This window comes from Cygnus atratus, chromosome 1 (genome assembly GCF_013377495.2).
Source record: "Cygnus atratus isolate AKBS03 ecotype Queensland, Australia chromosome 1, CAtr_DNAZoo_HiC_assembly, whole genome shotgun sequence".
Classification (NCBI taxonomy): domain Eukaryota; kingdom Metazoa; phylum Chordata; class Aves; order Anseriformes; family Anatidae; genus Cygnus; species Cygnus atratus.
Genome location: NC_066362.1, coordinates 12,984,063 through 13,006,381, shown reverse-complemented (window position 1 = coordinate 13,006,381; position 22,319 = coordinate 12,984,063). Strand labels below are relative to the sequence as shown.

At 40.5% G+C, this 22,319-nt stretch overlaps 1 protein-coding gene across 4 annotated transcripts in view; it reads right to left on the bottom strand.

Moving 5' to 3' along the window:
* GSAP (gamma-secretase activating protein) overlaps positions 1-22,319 on the bottom strand; it is a 49,075-nt gene that overhangs the window by 18,533 nt on the left and 8,223 nt on the right. For 2 of the 4 annotated variants that reach the window (XM_035549553.2, XM_050708136.1), the window contains exons 4-19: positions 22,226-22,295; positions 21,794-21,850; positions 21,581-21,669; positions 21,118-21,187; positions 19,980-20,029; positions 19,107-19,211; positions 18,099-18,158; positions 17,395-17,438; positions 14,582-14,667; positions 9,997-10,074; positions 7,664-7,741; positions 7,101-7,193; positions 5,620-5,837; positions 5,239-5,308; positions 4,442-4,524; positions 3,718-3,771 (exon numbers count right to left, since the gene is read on the bottom strand). In XM_035549553.2, coding sequence (XP_035405446.1) covers positions 3,718-3,771; positions 4,442-4,524; positions 5,239-5,308; positions 5,620-5,837; positions 7,101-7,193; positions 7,664-7,741; positions 9,997-10,074; positions 14,582-14,667; positions 17,395-17,438; positions 18,099-18,158; positions 19,107-19,211; positions 19,980-20,029; positions 21,118-21,187; positions 21,581-21,669; positions 21,794-21,850; positions 22,226-22,295 — 1,305 coding nt within the window. The remainder of the gene's footprint in view (positions 1-3,717; positions 3,772-4,441; positions 4,525-5,238; positions 5,309-5,619; positions 5,838-7,100; positions 7,194-7,663; positions 7,742-9,996; positions 10,075-14,581; positions 14,668-17,394; positions 17,439-18,098; positions 18,159-19,106; positions 19,212-19,979; positions 20,030-21,117; positions 21,188-21,580; positions 21,670-21,793; positions 21,851-22,225; positions 22,296-22,319) is intronic. The other 2 variants (XM_050708137.1, XM_035549554.2) reach the window with 1 other exon arrangement.

The following is a 22,319-nucleotide window of genomic DNA, read 5'->3' as shown; positions in this document are numbered from 1 at the left end:
TTAATTTGACGAAAGGGGTAGCACTTACCTAAACTTGACCTCAAGATTCGGTGCATGTAATGCAGATACTTAGCCACACCTTAGGACCCTATGAAGTCACTGCAAAGACACGGGGACTTCCAGGTCATAATCCATCTGAACTGCTTCTGCTGGGAAGAACTACGCCCCAGACTACACCAGCTATACTGTCTAGAGTTCCACTTGACTGTAAAAGGAGCCTTAGGCAACTGACTCAGATGCAAGCACTCACCTTTGGTCAAATAAATCCCACTCTGAGTTTCTATTAGTTCCAAACAGAGAAACAACACCACGACCCTGGCAGCTGAAGGCTTCCACTACTTTCAGTCTGCTTAAATACTTCCATTGCAAACACCCGTTTGCCAGCCTCAAGTAACAGCGCCTCATCCCCACAAAAGAAACAAGATCCAAATGTCTCCATAGCAATTCCAAAGCCTTTGACTCTAATGCTGAAATTAATTTAAACTCAACTGTGAACAGGCAGGAGGAAAAAAAAAAAAACACACAAACACACTGGTTTCCTGAGCTAGTTCTTGGACGGGGTATAAAGATTTGAGGCCTCTGTTTATAAAGTGAGAGCAACGTGATCTTTGCTGAGGAAGAGGTGGGATTAAGGCACTTCTTTTTGGCAGTTTTTGAAAACAAGTGATGGCACTAACAGTTTTTTACCCACAGTATATACATCTACCTTCCCAGTACAGACATCACAGCAGTGACGTTTGAAGGCAGAAAGCTTTTGGAATTACACAGTTCAATGTTCCTCCAGCTTGCTGTAACATGCTGGATTTTGCCCTCTTCCCCACTTTCCTACAATGACAACAACAAGAAAACCTCAGAAGCCCTTAAAAACCACTTCCTACTATAAACTACAATTTGCCAAGGAAAATAAAATGCAGAGACTCAATTCTGCTAGCCACTTCCCTCTTGCCACCAGTGCTGATTGCTGTTCTGTTGTTGTAGATGCAGCAGAAAATGTACTTCTTGCTTCGTGTTACATTAAGCAGCTGGAAACTAGGAGTGCATATGGCACCATATGTTCACCCTGCTGGAGCCAACCACCAAGATCTACAAACTAGCACTGCAGTACGTTGCCTGAATGCTACCAACGTGAAATGAGAGAAATATCAGGAATATAGCGTAAGGGTATCATCTAGTGACCGCTTTATGCAATTGCGACAGCAACACCACTGCAAAACTGCATTCAGGCCACAGTGAACGTTGTTTGATGTGTGGTAGGAAGGGAAGCAAGACAGCAAGTTTCTTTAATATATCAGGAAGTGGTAGACTTCAGAATTAAAAGCAGACACCACCGAAAACCTGCATTGCATTACATCTCATTAAGAAGTCAGAAGTTTCAAGTGATCTTTTGTTTTAATCTGTTATTTCCTGACGATCATCAGGCCAATGACAGGAAAGAAGAGACCCCTTTGTCTTCGGTGGTTATTTTGCTGACATTTTTGGACAGCCAGAAATTCATACCTAAGTATGAACACCTAAAAGACACTGTACCTCCAGAAGTCAAAGTCAGGCCTTACCAGTTTGCAGTCCATGAATAAGTGCCATCAAGCCTTTCGTAAGTAGCTTTGCTTTAAATGAAGATGAAGACAGCTCTCTGCTATACCTCTGTGAAGGGCTGAAGGATGCCAATAACCTTTAAGAGGCACCTGTTCTCACTTTGGGAACCACAGTGACATGTCCACCCAGCAGTGAAGGTGTGCAGAGCACCATGTAGCTGCACACACCATAAAACTTCACTCTGCCTCAGTGGCTCAGCACAAGACGGATAGGCTGCCTTTTCCTGTGCTGAGCTCCCTGACAACAGCTTACACTACACAACTTCACTCTTCTCCTGGATTTCCTCCCATTTTCTTCCCTTCTTCCTCCTGCCCTTTTCTTCCCCCCTTCTGATCAAGCCTATTGCACCCCTTCAAATTTGGTTTCTGTGTTTAAAAAGAAAAACCAGACCTGTATTAATCTCAATCCTCGTGTAAAGCTTTTCAACAATCTGACTCTGACCATTGCCCTTTTCTCACCTATTCTCTCCATATCTCTTGCTGAGCAGGAATTTAGTGATAAAGTATACCTTTACCCAAATAGCCCAATTTTTTTCTGGTGAACATGGATATAGCCCTCCCAAAGGCTCTCAACAGTTCATTGGCTTGAGTAGACCAAAAAGCTTCTCAAGTCAACAATTCATCATTGTTTCTGTGAAATGCCGTAAGATCTATTGCAGAAATAACACTTAAAGACCCAGATTCATCACCTAGGTCTGAATTCATGATGTCAACAACACGCATGGAATGAAATTCCATCAACTGACCAGCTGAACTCGAGCTCTGGTGGCTCTGCATTGCTGGAGTACAAAGCCGGCAAAGCATTAAGCTTTACCTTGTGTACCATCATCATTGTCCTCATTCGAGTCTGAGAGATTTGCAGTCAAAAGTAGCAGGAAATATTTGTCTTTAGTTCAACTCTGACCTTTTCAATCTGTTTAGGTTTCAGACAGAAATAGGAAATGAGTTCCACAATCAGGAAGTATAGCTGCTAAAGGCATTTGCCCCCAGGGGCTTGAGGTTCAATCTCAGACAAATTAAATGCCTGCTAACTTTGACCTCAGTGAATTACAGGGATTATCTAGCAACAAAATTTCCCAAGATCTGATTTTCCCAGGTGTCCCATCTCTCAGGGCAGCCTTCCCAAGCAAAGCACACAAAGCCCGATTCCCTGACAGCAGCCGTGTGACTCTAGCAGCACAGCTGTGATGCACTACTGAAGAGCGAGTGATTAGTGGGGTAATTTCACCAATTTAAGAAGATTTTATGAAAACTGCAGCTTTATAAGCTAATTGTAAGCATCAGGAGACTCTCACCTCTTTAAAACACTACATACAATATTCTCATGTATCCAGAGTCTTCTGTGTGTTGCCAATACTGCTGGGTTCAGCTCTGACTCTTCACATTAGCCCTCCACAACACGCGGCTTATTAAAAGCCTCTTTCAGATTTTGTGGGGAACGCTTAGGAAAAATTCAAGTGTTTCTCTGAACTGGAGCTGAGGGAGTGGAATGGAAGATGGGAAGAATCATTCATCTTGTTTTCAATGGAAAGTACAGCTTCCTACCCAAACAGCATGTGCTCTCCCCATCCAGCTCACCACCTTTTCCATGCTGTACGGGAATTTGCCTAGATTTAGCCCGCCAAAGCCCTGACATCAGTGCAATCACAGGATGCTCTGGACAAAACACAGCGAGAAGGTCATGAACCACTGGTACCAACGACAGCACTACGAAATATCCCTCAAGCACACCGAAGCGCAGATATGTAGTGAGAAATCCTACATAACCGTTGTGTTAATTTTGCCTCCATCTGATGAAGTCACAAATGAAGAGGTATCAATGAAAACTAACAATTAATTCTTGGAGGACCTTCCCTGCTGAATGGGAAAAGTCTGTCCAGAAAAGGAAAACAGAAATACATCTTTGAGCTCGCAAGCATCCATTTGGATAACTGGTATTTTAGTAAACGTATATGCCATCTCAAGCAGCAAATTTTCTGTTCACCCCTCTTTTAGACAAGGCTGTGTGGACACCACTTCGTTAGTACTGAGCCTCTCCACAGAACCACCACTTCCCCTACTCCCACCTCCTAGAAAAGCAGCTCCTAACCTGCAGATACAAATGTGTTTTTATACTAGAATTTACCTCTAACACAGGCAGAGAAATAATGTCCGTTGTACAGACTACTCCAGGGATAACCTAGAAATACAGACAAATGATAAAAACATAAATCAGTCCACATAAAACATGGGCCTGTTTGGGTATCTAAGTGAATATCCATTACCTGTCTCCTTTGCAAAATAATCTAGGTAGCCAAAACTATACACCCAGTTTTGCCAAAAAGAAAAACGGAATATGTTTCCCTCATTCATCCCATTTAGAAAAAGGCAACACTAGAACAGTTACAGATAAGAAAAATTCAAATTAGCTGTTTGCTCTGTGGGATCTTGCCTAAAGTTATTTTAGTTCTGCAAGCTTACTCATACATCTTAACTCTGCTGATGCTGTTTGTCTTGGAAGTAACTTAAGCATTATGCTTAAGTATGTTTAGTATCCATTATAAACCTATAAATCATCAATAAATTAGTACCTGAATTAGAAAATTGGGAAATCTAATCATCCATTCCATTATAGTAGCTCTTCTCATTTTATAAGTTATAAGCTCATTTTATAAGTTTATAAGCTGTTATCTATTGACAAAATATAGGACTCATGGAAAACACCACGAGGGTTAAGACTTAACAAAATAAAATGTGCATAAAGCACAGATGTGGATTTAGACCACGTCTAAGGATGTATATAATTAAAGGTTTTATTAAAGCAGAAAAAAAACTTCCTCTAGCTATTAAAGTACCAGCTGTTATCTTACCCCAATCCAGTCCAGCAGTGATGTGTAGGGCAAAAGCTTATCCAGGTTGTGCGTTTCTGAACGCATTCGGGAGTACAGGGAGGCTGAATGCAACGCAAAAAGATTCAGAAAGATGTGACTGTATAAACCATCAGTTATCAAGAACAGGCTTCACAGGCAGTTCCTTATCTATGTAACACTTGTTTAGGGACAAATCCTGCTGCTGTCTCTGAAACAGCTTCCTCCATGGTGGAACTGGTCCCATTTTCTGCACAAAAGGAGGAAGGGAAGTCCAGATGGCTGCAGGGCCGGGTCAGCTGCTTGGCTACAGCTCAGCACTGCAGGGGTCCTTTGTATGGAGGCTCCGGGCACACAGTGCGCACACTGGCTATGCCGAGGAGTCAGCTATTACAGGAGAATGCCCTGATATGCCAAATCCTTCTGAAAAAATGGCTTGGGCTGGGCTGGAAGAGATTTGTTCCTCCTCTCCGATCCCAGTTATTTACACCCCAGCTATCAAAGACAGGAGGCAGATGGAGAATCTGCTTTCCAGTGACCTCAAATAATGATAAATCTATCTGTCCCACTAGACAGAAAAATGCATTTGAAAATTCTGCTACCATTCTGATTTTGAGAGGTTCTATGTATCTTCTAAATTACTAAATTTGTCTCTAACACCACAAAATGCAGGTCAGTGAACACAGATCATAGTTTAAAAACTGGAAAAGAAGAGAATCAGTTTGTGACGTTGTGGCTTCTCCTTAAGCTATAATTCGGTTATGTCAGAAAATTTAGTATGCAGGAAAAGAAACACCTACCGATGATAAATTCCTGAATGGGGTCAAAAGAATGACACGTTGACAGGTTCTCAGAAATCCACCAAATAATCTGTCAAATGGAAACAAAGGAATTTGTTACAACACATGCTTAAACAGAGATATGTAAGGTACTTGAAATGAACTGTAGAAACCTTAGTTTCAGATCAAACACTCTGCATGAAGTGGTGATGCAGATATAAATATTTTCAGGACAGCTTTCACCAATAAAGGACCTTGGGCACCCCATCTGATAAGCCTCTTGGCACTACCAAAAGTACACATGGATCAAATTTTTTTTTTCTTTGACTTATATCATGCCCTGACTCTGTTCTGTACGAGACATCATTCACTGAAAGAACTCACAGAAGGTTCTTTTCCCACCTTCATTTCCAAGTCAGCTGTACTTCTGACACACAGAAGAGCACAATGTAGAGCTGCCAACCTCTCGCTGTCTCGTTTGCTTTTCTGCAGGAACTGTAATAAGGCACTGTCACTGATGCTCACTGCATACATTCTCCCTACGCAGCCATCCAAGATTGTTGACATGAGTGGGGACTGGATGGAGCAGTTCTGCAGTGTGTCAATTCTTGCATCCTCACCTGAAGAGCATAGGATTGAGAAGGAATAAAAATATAAAATTTGTCTGCTACCAGTACTTCTCTCAAGACTCCCGGGTCCCCCAGCAGTAAGGAACAGTCTGCCACTTGTACTAGCTGCCCTGGTATTATGCTGAACAGGAGGTGGAATGGTGCTGGCTGGCTCAAGGAAGTAAATCAGGAGTTCAGTCCACATCTAATCCTCTTTCCCTACTGCTGAGTCCGAACAGGCATACAGATTTGAGGCTCACAGTGTAGTAATGCGATGAATCAGGGTACACAGGACAGAACAGAGAAGGGCACAAGGCTAGTAACAGGGATACAACAATAGAATTGGCACCTGAGCGCATTGGTACAGTTCAGAGTTGCCCACATGGAGCATCATGATACAGCTGTGTACTGGCAGACCACTTACCATCTCTCCCAGTGGCCAGAAGAGAAAGGGTCTGCTCTGTGGTTACTGACTGAGCCATCAGGTCAAAACCACTTCATTTATACTAGTGCTCAGGTTCACCACCACACCACTATTAAAGCAGGGTTACAGACTCTTTGCATAAGAGGGATCGGGCTCACCATGTAACAGCAATGCTTTCCACTCCTCTCTAGCAAAAGAGTTTTTAACTAGATATTTAAAACAGATATTAGCCCCATGTGATGCCCCTGCACCAGTCCCCATTATTTACCTTTCCTTCACCCAATTAGAAGAATGGATTTCTGTTTTCAAACAAAGGCCCTTCATTTCCAAAAATAACCCACTTCCCATAAAGACGTGTTTATTGGAAATGAAATAACGTGCCTCTCAGATGAGACTAAATCAAATTGCATCAGCCTGATCAGGTGAAGGAAATACAGATTTCCTTTCCCCACACCCTCCAAACACACACATTTAGAGCAACTCAATTGGAGGAAGGAAATGTAAAATCAAATTTACATCTCCATGTGAAATTTGAGAACAGCAGAGGACTGAGAAGCATGTGCAAAGATGGGTGAAGGGGAACCATGAAACTAAAGCAAAGAATTTCAAATTCAGCAAAAGGTCCACTGCATAACAAGCAAGAAGTACACAACAGATCAAGTTTGAAGTGTCATTTCAGAAACTTTTTTAAATGGAAAGTAGAAAAAATGTTGCTTTTATTTTTCAGTCCCACTTTTTCAGAGCACTATGCAATAAAGGAAATGTTGACAAAACGCAACTTCCCCATTAAAAGATTTAAACAATTTTCCACTATAACAATAAAATCATTTCATGTAGCAGTCCCACTATACCTGTCAGAAATAAACTATAGCACAGTAGGTCAGGATGCTGAATGTTCAGGAGGTGCAGGAACTGGCCAGGCAAATAAGCAGCCACATAGTAATCTATTTAAAGAAATAACAGTGGTCAATTTAGCACTTGCTCATTTATTTGCTTTAAGAGGCTGTTTCACATGATTCCCATCTTAGCCCACTTCTCTTTGATGGAATTGATTATATCTAGGAAATATAAAAGGAGTTAATTAAAAGCTGCTGTTGTATTAACACAGGAAATACTAGCAACACATTTGGGCTTCCAGGTTTCAAGAGGCTTGAGACACTCAAGAACTCAGCAGCTGATCTCCAGAGCAGAAGCTGAGTCAATTTCAGAGGAAGTTGCTTACTAACAGTGAGGTATTGCAATATCAAATGCCAAATATAAAAATTAAGCAAGAAAAAAAAAAGTGTGGCAAAACAGCTTAACTACTTAAAGCCAAGAGAAAAAATCCTTTCCTTCTAGAAAAGGGTTAGACCTTTGTCTCCCTGCTGGGGACAGAGAGTGGCAGGCACACAGGGAAATAACATGAGTAACTCACCAAGATTCAAAAAGGCCACTTCCTTCAATTGATGAGATTCTGTTCTTTCTAGAGAAACCGTAAAAGTTTTGCTATAACCTAGGGAAACGTAATACATTAAAAAAATAAATCCATCTGTTATAATCCAAGTATAACTTTATAGCTAGAAAATTCAGCAGTGCCAATATACCCAAACAGTGATATTTTAAGACTGCTTTATGGGCTTGTCTGCACAGATGGATTTACTTCATACTGCACAGAGTTGCTGCATACTTAGTAGACCTGCACCCACACAACGCGGTTCTTTAGGGTGAGGAAATTGGCCATGCATTGCGCAGTCTATGTTCATGTTTAAAGAAGCATTCCAACTCCAAGCAAACCTGTACAAAAATACCTACCCCCAAAAAAATAAGCAAATCCTTTATGTACCTGTACCTCACATTTTGGTGGTCTTTCAATTGATTTAGAAAGTTTCCAGTTTGTTCATCTGCACGCCCTCTTGCTATGGTTTACTTCGGATTTGTTCAAACTATGCTAATTTCAGACTCACCGTGCTTGCATAGGCTTTGCACCAGCACAACTGTCGTTTTATTCTCGGCTTGCGCCAAACCTTTTCTGGCACCCACTAAGAATGACACAGATCCCTTCACTCTCCTCAATCTCTCAGAAAAGCTTGAGATGAAAATAGCTGGAGAGAAAATGACTGATTCTCCATGCTGCCACATCCTAAAGGCTGAATGGTGTCATGATCAGGATGCTACTTAATCCTGCATGAAAATTCAAGATAAAATAGGTCCCCAGTTTGCAGAACCAGCAACGAAAAATGTAGATCATGAGCCATGCCACTCATCCAGAGGGACAGCACTTCGATTCCTGACCCTAGCAGAGATATGTGCTTTCTCTCTGCTGCAAAAAAGAAAAAGTGAGACCTCCAAGATCAATAGCAACACAACAGATGAAGGGATATCTAAAAAAAATAATAGTTTTTCACATAAGATACTGACTGACGTTTTCTTGAAATGAATCAGCATACTTCACCACCCTGTTCTGTTACTTGCCAGCCTGAACACTCATGCTAACTAACAGCAGCACTGCAGACCACACCTGTGGCATCATCACGTTTGTGTTTATGTCGCAGCAAGAAACTGCTAGGACCTCCTTTAAGGGGAAGATTCCTTCTGAGCGCAGAGACGCTGCAGCACAGTCCTTATGTCTCTAAAATGCAGCTTACACTCCTGATACCCTGCTGCTTCTATGCAATACCTCAGGACCAGTCTTATAATTCTCTCCCACAACTGGTGAATCTTAGGTGAATCCACAAACAGCTCTGCCCCAAACAAATCCATTCCTTGAAGGCCATTTCAGATGCAGCTGGTTAGTGTCACCAGATTTATCCTCACTCTTTTCTTGGTACAGAAGCGGATGTACGAGGGCACGGTTGGCTCCAAGCCACGCAACCCCCCTCCTTCAGCTACGCATCAAGAACATCTGGGGAAGCCAACCCTTCCCTGCAGATCAGCACATTGCAGAGTGCTGCCACAAAACAAAATGGACTTTTCCAAAATTGTTAATGCCTTCAAGCCAAAAAATGCAGTTAGCCCAACCCCACAATGTTCCAGCAAAGTACTATTAGTGCAACTGACACACAAAAATTTTCCTGACACAAGAAAATAAAGACTTCAGGTGAAACAGAAGCTTGTTGTTCGCTTCAACACAGGTGCTCCACACTGTGCAGCTTCTCACTTGAGAAATAATTTCTCTCTCTTCCATATATCAAATGAGGAAAGATCTTGCTAATCAGAAGTTTTCCTCTGATCAGAATAAAATAATATTAAATAATGTTCTTTATTACTTTCAAGAAAAAAAAATAACAAAATTCAGAGCTAGAGCACCACTTACGTAGCTACCATTCTTTAGTCTGTGGGTGTTGCACCTCTCGCTGTGAAAATGACACGTTGAACTGGGACTCTGAACAGACATTCAAGCGAAGAGCTGTTGGCTCAATTTCCCATACAAATGCCTTATGGCATAAGTACAACACACCTGCAGCTCCCACAGATTTCATTGATGTTGTTTGCGCTCAGTGTGTCAGAAAGTCTGGCTAGAAATAAGAGACCCGACTAATAGCCACTCATGAAGTCACTGGTTTGAAGCTATTAATTCAGCATCAGGCAGGAAGTCTACAGCAGGAAAGATGAGTCTGCAGACAAATGCAGCTGCTGTCTTTAGAACACCAGCGACAGTAGTTTATTGTCCGCAGGCTTCGTCAGTTATTTGTTTTGCAAGGTATTCTGCAACTTCTTCAGCAAAGTGACATTCTCCAAAATAAAGTCAGCACAACAGGTTACTCTTACCTTTATGTAAAAAACATATGGAGTATGTTATTTCATCAGGAATATCAGAGGCTAGACTACAACACACGCACAAGCCTCCTAAAGAGAGAAAAAAGAAAATTGATTGGTCCATTTGAATACTTGCAACACCTTTACAATGCACAAAACCAAAGCAAGGCTGTTTCAAATTAGAAACTAACAATAACCACCTCTCAAAAAAGGTAAAGTTACGGAAATATAGACTATGCACCTCCAACCATCATTTACCTAGGGAAACACAGAGTAAGGGAGACCAGAGGAGACAACGTGGCACAATGGAGCCCTGAGTTCTGACATGACCAGTTGTTGTTCCTTGAAGAAGTACCTTTTTAGCTTTTCCCAGAAGAAACTATTCTTGCAGCCAGAAAACTGATCAAGCCTCTCTCTCTTCAGTCTGTTTCAATCTCTAGATATTTGCTGTTAAGGGACTATCAAATACTCATGGAACAACAAACATGGTTTGTTTGCTTTCTAAATAATAATTTCATATTGGCAGCAGCACGATATGCTACTAGAGCTAGAAATGACAGTCACTTCTCCATTTTTCCAGCCCAAAGAGCTGTAATTCCTTTTTCAGGACAGAAGTCAGTCCTTGTCACAAGTTTATTTCAGCCAAGATGCTCTGTGTAGGAATGGTTCCCCGTGCCCCATCCACATTAACTCTCTGTCAGACTGACAGACTGCTTTGACTCTGTTGGGTGTTTGCCCTCCCTCCATGTCCTAACAAAAACTTCAGTCCGCTAACTCTGAGGCTCTGGGGCAAGCTGCTTTGGCCTCCATGCTAGAAACAGCTCCCAAACCACATTATCCCAATACAGTTGGGAAAGATGGGCTACAACTATAACTGTTCACCTTTTACCTTTGCTGAAAGTTTATCACTTAAGAGGTGAGAAAAGTAAACAAATGTTCTTCTAAAAAAAAAAAAAAAAGGTTTATATATACAAGGGATTAAGAAAAAGGCACAGAAAAGGAAAAGCACAAACACAAAAACACAGTTACCAAGGTATTTTACTTGGTTACATGCCTAGTACTTCAGACCACAGAGCTGTACCATGGCTGTGACACAGATCTGGCTGAGGCACTCCACACTTGTGGGGAAGGTAAACACTTTCTCCTGAGGTGTCATTTTCTTCTGCTCATTCTTAGCTGACTGAATCTTGTTGGGAAGCTCGATACAGTTTTGCTTGGATATTTAAGTCGTTTAGACAACAGACAGGGCACGCTGCCAGAGCACTTGGCATCTGTCAGAGCATGCGTAATTTTTAAAGGAGCAGCATCAGGACTCGTGAGGAAGACCGGAGAAGCTCCAGCAACCCACAACGCTGTTTCATTCCCAAAAGCTCCCTTCCAACACTACAAATGTCTTTCTTGAATGCAGGAGGCTACTGCATACACTGTTCTGTAAATTGTGCAGCATGCAAGTGAATGCAAGTCAATTTGTTCAGGCTGAAGTGTTGCTGGGTGTATATGCAAGCCGATCACAACAGTGGCTACAGGGAACTATTACTGGGACGTACATATTCAACACCAGGATCCTGGTCCAAATGTTCATAAACCGAACTACAAGCAATAGAAAATATCAAATGGTGCTTTGTTAATGCAGTTGCTGATCCGAGACGCACACGTTTTCATCTGCCCAAGCAAGGTTCCATCTGAGACTGCCTTGGCAGTCCCATCAGTGCAGCCAGAGACTGGCAATGCAAGACAAATTCCCTTCTTATCCTCACCAGTGCTCTCTGCAAATCAGAGCTGGGTTGTGTTGAGTCAGGGAAAGCTTATCGTTCTATTGCACCTATATGGTAAAAGCTTTCTGCCTTTGCATGACCAAATCCATCCATTTCAAAATCCTTTGCAAACAGGGCGAGCTGGAGCTAAACGCCATAACGTGAGAAAACTCACATGAAGATATATTTGGACAGACTCTTATCTTTTCAGAAATAACAGGAAAAAAAAAGATCTCAACCACAACAAAGAAAAAAACAGCATCTAAAAGTAAAGTTCTACTCACATAGGGTAGCCGTGAGGAGTTACTACGTTCAGCAACATTAGGAAAACAACAACTACAGTTCTGCCGCTTCATATATTAACATCATACCACCGAAACTCTAAGAGTCTCCTGTGAAATACACACGGAGACAGGAAGTTTTCTGTAGGAACCTTAACTTCAAATTCCTGATTTCTGTTTGTGCAGAACCTGAAGACGTAAGGCTGGAAGAGTTTCTCAACATGGCATCTGAGCACCACAGTTCAAATATGACATAGGACTAGCACACTTTGTTTAGTTATGTTGGCTTAGGAACGACTGGCTGCAGCTAACTTCAGCCACCCAAACATCTCTTATTTACATTTCCTCTACAAAGCAAATGAAGAATATGGATAGAGGCAACCATCCCCTGGAGATGCCTGTTTATCTCCATAATTAGAGTCCAGATGCTTAGCTTTTAGGCAGCTAAAGTTAGGTAAGAGTAATGCAGTGTTTATTTCATCTTACTACCTGCGTTTTTTTTTGGAATACCGAGTAAATTTAGCTTCTGAAGTGTTAGAAAACACAACAGCCAAGTATTGTTTAAGGAACTACTGAATTCTGAGCATACAAAGTTAATTCTGAGACTAGAACTACTTGATCTAAGCTAATCTAGAAGTACACAGCGGTTTTTATCTGGAGACTTTTTGTCTTGTTTTGCCCAGTGTAAGGAACAGGGCTACTTTTCTTCTACTGCAGCAGTTTGAGAAATAAAGAGTGATTTCATTCAGAGTTCAGACTGGCAGTAGCCAATAATAGTTTCATTAAATGGGAAGTTGCATGGAATATTCCATTTAGAAGTTATGCCAATTATTCTTTGCCAGTGATATCTAAATGATACAAACAGGAATATCAGCACTGATAGTTGAAGCATGCTAGCAGTTCCACAGAAGGCACAGTCTGTGCCTGAAGGAGAATGCAGTCTACTTTTGTAAATCACCGTAAGCAAAAAAGACAAGAGGGAATTTCAGTTCAATTACCCACACCATCCTTCAACTACATATGGTTTCACTGCCAAAAGTGTTTGTTCTGAACTGCAGTTACTCCAAATGAACTGTGCAATTTCATCCTCAGTTTCAAAAAACAACCAGTGAAGAGCCACGTACAATAAAGTAACTTAGTAAGTGTAATTGTCAAATTATGAGATTACATTAAGCACAACGTACAACATGTGAGAGGTTCCACACAGAATTTAAATACTGCGTTGCCAGATAGAAAATAACATTTTATTTCAGGGTAATCAAACAATAGACTTGATGGAAGACTGAATTTCATCCTGGTCTAAAAGGAGGTGACTGACTCTAAACAAACCCTAGCAAAGCGTAGCTTTAAAAGGAAGCATGTATATGAATCAATAACTTTTTCCATTCTTAGACAGGCAGTTTGTATATGAAATGCACATAAAAATACTCAGTCTTGCTAACAGAGTAAAACTAACCTAATCTACATTTGCTAGACGGAAACTTGGTTTTCTCTCGCTTCTAATTCCTTCCCTCTAATCTTTAACTGTACCGTCCGCCTTGGTAAGAAAAAAATCCATATAAGGAAACTGTATTTCACTTGACTTGCCTTCATGGTCACTTCAAGGCAACTGGCAAATAGCTCAGCAACTCACCCATGTGCATAAAAACATCCTTAAAAAGTGAGATGTAAAGCCACTACTGTGACACATCACACCTCTATACAACTCTGTAGACTATTCAAAGGTTAACCAGATACCATCTCTGCTTGGCTGTATGGTCTGTAAGTTGAAATTGCAGGCATCTGTGATGAACAGATATCTCTTGAGAGTGGTTTTTAACCAAAAAAAAAGGCTCTAAGATGCATTAGAATGCAGGTTAAAAACTAAATCCTAAAGGTTTAAGGAACATACCAAACCACTAAGTATCACATACTCAGTACATACTAAGTATCACATACTTAGACCAGCTAACTATCACATACTGACATTTATGTGAAGCTCTTGCAATCTGTAATGCAGATGCTCCATTTATGCACATGCACTCTGTAACACAATTATATGCTATGCCAGACACCCAGCCAACAGACCTCACCAACACCTTCCTTGCGTTTACTTTCAAACGTATTTTTGGTCAGCTTTAACATTAAATTGCTCTAACGTAACACACAACCCAGCTTTGGGACCGCCCCCGCTCTGAAACTACAAGAAAATGCTGCAGTGTGCTTAATCAGAAACGTTTCGCTGCATGGATGCACTATATCGGTTCTTTGGAGCTGAACTACCAGAAAATTTCTAAGTCACTGTCTTAGTGTTAATATGTAAAACCCAAAGTAGTCTTCGGCTTAACTTGCTACGCAGCTTTCAGAGGGTAAACAAACTGAACAACAAAAAAGCTGCGTACATTTGCCTTCTCCCTCAGTTATCTGTCAAGTATACTCTAAAGGAATAAAGAAGTCTCACATGTCCAAAAAGTTACATATATATAATGTATTATGAAGAAATTCCTAGCAATCAATTATGATTACACTATGATCATTACAGGTGGAGAACATTATAATATGACATCTGTATTTATTCATTACCTGCTTTACTTGTAAAAACGTGAAGATTCAAAGATTTGGATGTAACATCTTGGTCTTGGCAGTCGTCATATCCAAAATTCACTAGTCTATAAGCAAATAAAGTTCATTAAATAAATCAGTTCTTCATCCACAGTGACTCATCACAACACAAAGACCGTAACAGTCACAACGTAATACGAACATACCAAATGAATTATAATGAAATGTTCTCTAATGCAAGTTAAATCAGGCTTTAAGCAATCAGCTCAATTCTGTTAGATATAAGAATCGCAAGGCTGCACTGTTACCAGAAGCCAACAATTTTTTATTACAACTGCCTGATTTCATATGCACTTATTGCAGCATAACCCAACCACTCCAACTTTGAAGTGCAAGCGAGTTCTGAACAAGCATCGGAAATCCAGTCACCCATTGTGCCTGTGAACTCTGTGGCTTTGCCTTCTGAACCATTCTTGTGTCTGTAAAGCTACATTTAAGTCTGCAAGCAGGCACACTGATTCCAGTGGAAGTACTTGAAAAGGAAAGGGGAAAAAAAAATCACACGTGGAACGTGTGATCAAATTATACTCTTTTTCTGTCTCGTGTTGGTTGTGCTTTAATGTTTTTTTTTCACAGAATAACAGAACATCCCAAGTTGGAAAAGACCCACAAGGATCATCAAGTCCAACTCAACACACTGTGGGGAAGGGATGCCATCCAGAGGGACCTGGACAGGCCTGAGAGGTGGGCCTGTGCGAACCTCATGAGGTTCAACAAGGCCAAGTGCAAGGTCCTGCAGCTGGGCCGGGGCAGTCCCAAGCACAAACACAGGCTTGGTGGAGAATGGATTGAGAGCAGCCCTGAGGAGAAGGACCTGGGGGTGTTGGTTGATGAGAAGCTCAACGTGAGCCAGCAATGTGTGCTTGCAGCCCAGAAAGCCAGCCGTGACCTGGGCTGCATCAGCAGAAGCGTGGCCAGCAGGGTGAGGGAGGTGACTGTCCCCTTCTGCTCTCATGAGACCCCACCTGGAGTCTGCGTTCAGCTCTGGGGCCCCCAGCACAAGCAGGACATGGACCTGTTAGTGTGAGTCCACAGAAGGACCACAAGGATGCTCAGAGGGCTGGAGCACCTCTCCTACAGAGACAGGCTGAGGGAGTTGGGGTTGTTCAGCCTGGAGAAAAGGCTCGAGGGAGAACTTAAAGCAGCCTTCCAGTACCTAAAGGGAGCCTACAGGAAAGCTGTGGAGGGACTCTTTGTCAGGGGATGTAGGGATAGGACGAGGGGCAATGCTTTTAAACTAAAAGAGGGAAGATTTAGATTAGATATCAGGAAGAAATTCTTTACTGTGAGGGTGGTGAGGCCCTGGCACAGGCTGCCCAGAGAAGCTGTGGATGCCCCATCCCTGGAGGTGTTCAAGGCCAGGCTGGATGGGGCTTTGGGCAACCTGGTCTGGTGGGAGGTGTCCCTGCCCATGGCAGGGGGTTGGAACTGGGTGATCTTTAATGTCTCTTCCAACCCAAACCATTCTGTGATCCTGCAAACTCCTGTCTCTACATAGGCCTACTCAAAAATCACGTCTGAGAGTGTTATCCAAAGACTTCTTGAACTCCGGCAGGCTCTGTGCCATGAGCACTTCCCTGGGGAGCCCGTCCCAGTGCCTGAGCACCCTCTGGGTGAAGCACCTTTTCCTAACATCCATCCTGAACCACCTGTGGCGCAGCTTCATTATTCACATCTTCATATCTTCAAAATCTACAAGTCCTAGTTTTCCCATGCAGAACATACAACAGATAATTCTAGTCAGTCTAGTTCGGATTGGTTCGTTTGGTTTTTGGGGTTGGGGGTTTTTGGTTGGTTGGTTGGTTTGGTTACCCCTGCCCTTCCCAAAAGGATTAAACTCCTGTAGTGAGATTCACCCGAGGTTTCCGCAAGAATTTTGAAAAAAAAAAAAGTATTGAAGCTCTTAGAAGAGTTGGATTTTTTTCAGTACTAACAGCAAGAGTATATATTGCCCATTTAGGGCAACCTGCACGCGCAGTAGCACTGTACTGAGCGTTCTGCATAGCGCTGAGACATTCTGAGCACCCCATTCTGGGTAGGATGCTACTCGGCTACCTTCAGTTATTGATATCCAAACTGATATTGATATCTGAACAGTTACTGATATCTGACAGGCCCTTTTGGAATGCAAATTCAACTAACTGTAGATAGATGAGGATGGGATGAATTACGAAATCCTGCTCTTCCTCAATTAAGAGGGAACCTAAGGGAGCCTTAAGGAGACAAGCTCAGATGCAGTCACCGTAGGCACAGCCAGAATCATGAGTCGCACCCTTTGAAACTGCGGGCTGCCTGGAAATAGCATGCTGGAGAACAAAAAGAGCACAGGCAGTACCTCGTGGACAATAAAAAGGAGCTACTGGTCTGGTTAACTGCCCAGTAAAACATGTAACAGCAATTAAAAATTGAGAGCTTCCCTTGACAGGAATTTCCACATCACTACTACAGCATGTTCAAGACTGACGCGAATCTCTTTAAATAGGTACCAAATACTCAGAGAAATTATGTTTTAACATATGGCTAGCTCTTCAGACAAATCATTTTCAGAAGTAGCACCAAAAAAGCAGTCAAGGATTAAATTACATTTTACCATTGACCTTGATGAAAATGAGAAGAGCTGGAGGTTTAGACACAAAAATGTCATTCAAATTATTCTTATGTTCCAGTCCCACACAGGTAACTCCAAACAAAGATACTATGGTTCTAAACCAAATTTTAATATATAGACTAATATTTTATAAAGTGAAGTAAAATGAAAACAAACAAATCCTTACTGTACTTGTGTGTCATTTACAGAAATATCCAGGTGTGATTCCAGCTGTTAATCAAAAACCAAAACCAAACCTGTTATTTAGTGAGATCAGTACGATTACTGAACTATGTTTAACATTTCAGCCCAGTAAAATGTGCCACACCCATTGCAATAGATTCAATGTTATAACAAAGACAAAAAAAGTTTATATATCCTCTATAATCCTTACTGTCTCAGAAAAATCATAAAAGACTCATATATATATATATTAATTGTGAGATAGTTAACCTCTTCTATTATGCTCAGTTTTTCTAGTTTTTATGTTGTCTTTTGACAGCAACAGATTTTTCTGTCTCACTTAAAACTGCCTCAGTAGTCCACAGTTTTTGTCTAGTGCATCTGATAATCCTGCTTTTCAATACCCAAGTATAAGATCAGTGCAATATCATGAATAACACATACTTCTAGGTCAGTATCCGTGCAATTCCACTGAAATTACCTTACTATGGTGCAATCTGAATATGCATGAATAAATTCTTGAAAAGAACACAAAACGAGAACAAAAAACAAAACACAAAAAAAGGAAAAAACGAAACTAGTTTCCCTCTGCAAAATGTCTGTTTTTGAAGATTAAACAGACACTGAAACTGATCTCATTATCAGTGCCTGGAAGATAAAATTACATCCAACTCAAAACTATCATATAATAAAATACTAATTACTTACTATTGAGTTAAAATTTTCATCAGGGTAAAACTGGACACATTTTAAAGTACACCTTGATTCCTAGAATGAAGAGGATATGTTCTTTAACTAATTAAAAATATGCACATCACATAGACTGAAAAGTGGATTCCCCAGTGTTCTACACACTTAACACGCTTTGCGAACAAATATGCAGAAGTTAGGGGACAAAAGAAGACATTAAAAACCACATATAACCCCCCACAATAGCACTCTGACATACTTCCTTCCTGTCTCAGATCATTATCTACCAATCATCTATAATTGCGTGGGCCCTCACATCAAGCACAGCATTGCATGTCTCTCTCGCACACACACATTCTAGAACGTTAAACAAAAACCTTTTCGCAGCTACCTGTATGGCAAAAGGAACCATATCTTATTTTGGTCAGTTCAAAAAGGATATCTGAGAAACAAAACCAGGAATATGTTTCTCCATCATGGTTCACTTCCTGTTATTTCCTAACACATCTTTTTCGGTGGCTAAGAAAAGCTGAGAAAAGTAGACTTTCATTTATGCAGAATACATCAAATGCAAGTAGTCCCTCAGACAAAACAAACAAACAAGCAAAGAAAAAAAACGCGAAGAGTTTGAGCATTTCTAGCCAAGACTGTAACCTCATTTGGTACATTCAGTAAGCCTGTGTACAACATACCTTCTAGACGTGAATTCTGTAAAACAGAGGCAATACACTCCCCACAGCTTTTAGTAGATTTAGATCCTTTTGAACAAAAGGCCTTTTTTAAGCCAAGAAAACTAACAAACCCATCCATTTTTAGAGGAAGCACTGAGACTATCAGTCTTCCTGCAATTACTATGCACAAATGGCTGTTCAAGCAAGCCTGGCTTTTGATTTGGGTTATTTGAGACAATAACAAGACAGACTATAATGAAAACCAAACTCACACTATTATTACACCACACACTCACAAAACTTCACTGTCACGAGACAGACAGTAACAAATCTACTAGAATAACATTGATTTCACCTTTGGAACAATGTAGAAGAGTCTCTGTTCTGTCATATCCCACTGTGCCCAAATGAGATCATCTGCAACTCTGGCTCTTGGAAGCTGACCTGAGTTCTGAATCACCTAAAGGGAAAGAAAGAGCATTAGAGGTCATCAAGTAAGGTTTTGTAATGATTACACACAGAGTGTGCTTTAAAGAGAAAAGCAGTGACAGAAGAGGTTCAAATACTATGGTGCTTGAAGGAAATACGCTGCATGTCAGCAGTACAAGGTCCACCTCTGCTGTGTGCAAGATGCTCAGGTTCAAGGTCAGAAAGTTTCCAGGGTACTCCAACTACTAAGTATTTCCAGAGCCTACGTTTTCTCCATAAAATGAAACATCGGGGTTTGTGACACAATTTGTTACTATATTAGATGTATGCTTACTAATAATAAGTGCTTTAAGTGGAACATGCACACTCAGTTTGCTGAAAATAAACTGATGTTTAAAATGCAAAAAAAAAAAAATATATTAGAGGGGAAAAAAAGATTGAAACATTCACAGTACTCAGAGTCTAAGTTTCATGTCTTTTTTTTTAAAATCAATCTTTTCCTGGTACACTTGGACTCCCAGAAGGCAAAGTCAGGAAGGTGACTCTACAAGTACACTGAATGGTTTAAAAATAAATATACGCTATGTTTTCTTCCAAATTCTAACATTCAAACACATTCAGAAACAATAACCAAAAAGTATCTTTCCTCATAAATTGATAAAATTTTTTAATCAGCTTTGTGGTTAGCAATGTAAGTTGCCAAGTTACAAATACAACTAGCTAAAATCAAAGGATAGATGCTTAAATTTTCAATTAAAGCAAAAACACCTCAAAACTTGAGATTTTTTTTGAGACTTACCACTTTGTGTTCTTCTTCCGCAACAACACAAATATCAAACTGTTCAATATCTTTAAAACAATAAAAAACATTTCAGTAAAAACATACATTTTTTATGTGCTTTTACACAGTTAAACAATTTCACCTCTTAGAACATTATGGGAACCCCTTAGACCCAAGAAAGCTCAACTCAGTGCAAGAGGAGGTATTTGACGTATGAGTGCAGGTGCCTACGCAGAGACCTGGACTCTTCCCCTCCTGAGAGAGGGTAGCATCAGCTGTACCACCCAGGGCAAACAGTCCTCTGCCCACATCGCTGCAGCACTGTCAGAAGAGTGCTACATGAAACATGCCAAACCAAGCCGAGGAGAATGCTTGCAGAGAAAGAGCATGCACGGCTGCATGCTGCCCTAGCCATATTTCACTTCCTAGCAGGAGTACCACCTCGCAAGCCTTCCCATGCAAAGCTGCTAATAGTTATCGGTAGTCTACCTATATTTAAGGTGCAAAATTAATCCAATAGATGTTATAAATGGGACTGATATAGATCAAAGCCCTATGTGAACAGATTATGAGATTAACTCTGCCTACTTTACTCCAGCTACCTAAACAGTTGGCATCTAGCTTAGCAGAAGAGACAGGCCTCTCCAAAAAGATGAGAAAATCCATGTCAGTCTTCGATAAGAGTAAAGGCAAGACTGCCATTTGCAAGTGTCCCCCTCTACCCATTCTCAGTCATTAGGCTGAAACTCCCACTACATTAGGCTCAACGTGCAATGTTCAGCTGAATCCAAGGAACCTTTGCCCTGTTCTTACCCCCCCTTGTGATGCTATTAAGTCCGAATCCATCTGTCATAATCAACGGGGCTGCTCTAAATTTCTACAGGCAATTATAAAAGTATAATGTAGCTTTTCTAAAATTTAAGATGACTGATGAATGCATGAACCAAGAAAAAAACGTAGTCAGAGCTGTCCATTCTTCTAACACTGAAAAAAATCTCATTAAAGCACATAGCTTTTGAAAGACATTCAGGATACCTAGGATAGTTCATACTTCCTTTTCACTGTTTTTTCCCCAAGAAAAGCCTATCAAAAAACAATCCACGATGGTCATCTTAAAGGAGAAGAATGACAATGTACTTTCGAAATATTAACTCACATTTATCTTCTGAAACTAGCAAGAGGCGACTTTCTGTAGAAGTATTTCTGCCTTCAACTGGATGAAGAAACTATACAGAAAGTTTCACAAAAGTAAGTAAATAACTAAAGTTGTTTACAGCACTTATCTAAAGTATTTATTTAGCTGAATAGTTACATATATTTAAATAAAGCCAAGCACATGCATGACATTCAATTAATAAGAACAGCTATTATTACAGACTGAGTCATCAATCACTATCACAAGCTTAGGGAGACAAGAGAGGGGAAAAAAGTAGTCTTCACGTTAAGGAAATACTCTAACATTTTATAAGGTTTCTCATTTTTTTTAATGTAATGAAAACATTGGTATACTATCTCTACAACAGTTGCAAGAAACATGAGACGTTTCTGCACTCAACCACTTTTTCACTTTAGCGCAGTGGATTAAAAAAGTTTGCATTTAGATTACTTGAATGACTTACCTGTACTCGAACGCAGCTATCCACAGCCTTCAGGACTCTCACATTATTAACGGGATGAATTTCAATTAGCAAGGTTAAATATTTGGATACTGCAAAAAGAACATGTTTTAGGTAAGCCTTTTTTATATATACAGTTTCATCACTAAGAGAAAAAAAAAAGAAAAAAAAGAATAAAATATTTCTAACAGTATTAAAACAATCCACTTGTAGTACCTGACTGTAACAGCCGACTCACTCTTTCTTCCTCTGTGTATTGACGGAAGCTGACCGCTAATCCAGAAAAAGAACACAGCAAGCATGCTGTTAATCTTACTGAACGCTCTTGGCTAGCAAACATCACAAACATTTTACAAAAATATGCATTTTAAGAAACAACAGAAGCTCCTCCAGATGTAGGAGGCATATATAAATGCAGGTGAGGGAAGTGAGCAAGGGGTGTGTAGGAGATTTTTCTTTTAATGTAACAGTAATGATAGTATTGTTACCTACATTTTTTGGTGATGGATCCACTCAAATGCATACACTGCTGTGAGCAACATACAGGTCAAAACAGACCCACATGTAATTATAGACACAAATGTATCATACAACTAACCTAAATCATGTTTAATGACGACAAAAAGATGAATCAGGAAACATATTTACCCAGTAATGTCCTTTCACTGTTGACTGAACAACTGATAATGCGTAGATCTCTCTCAAACATATAGAGATGCTACAGAGAAATACAACAGCAATA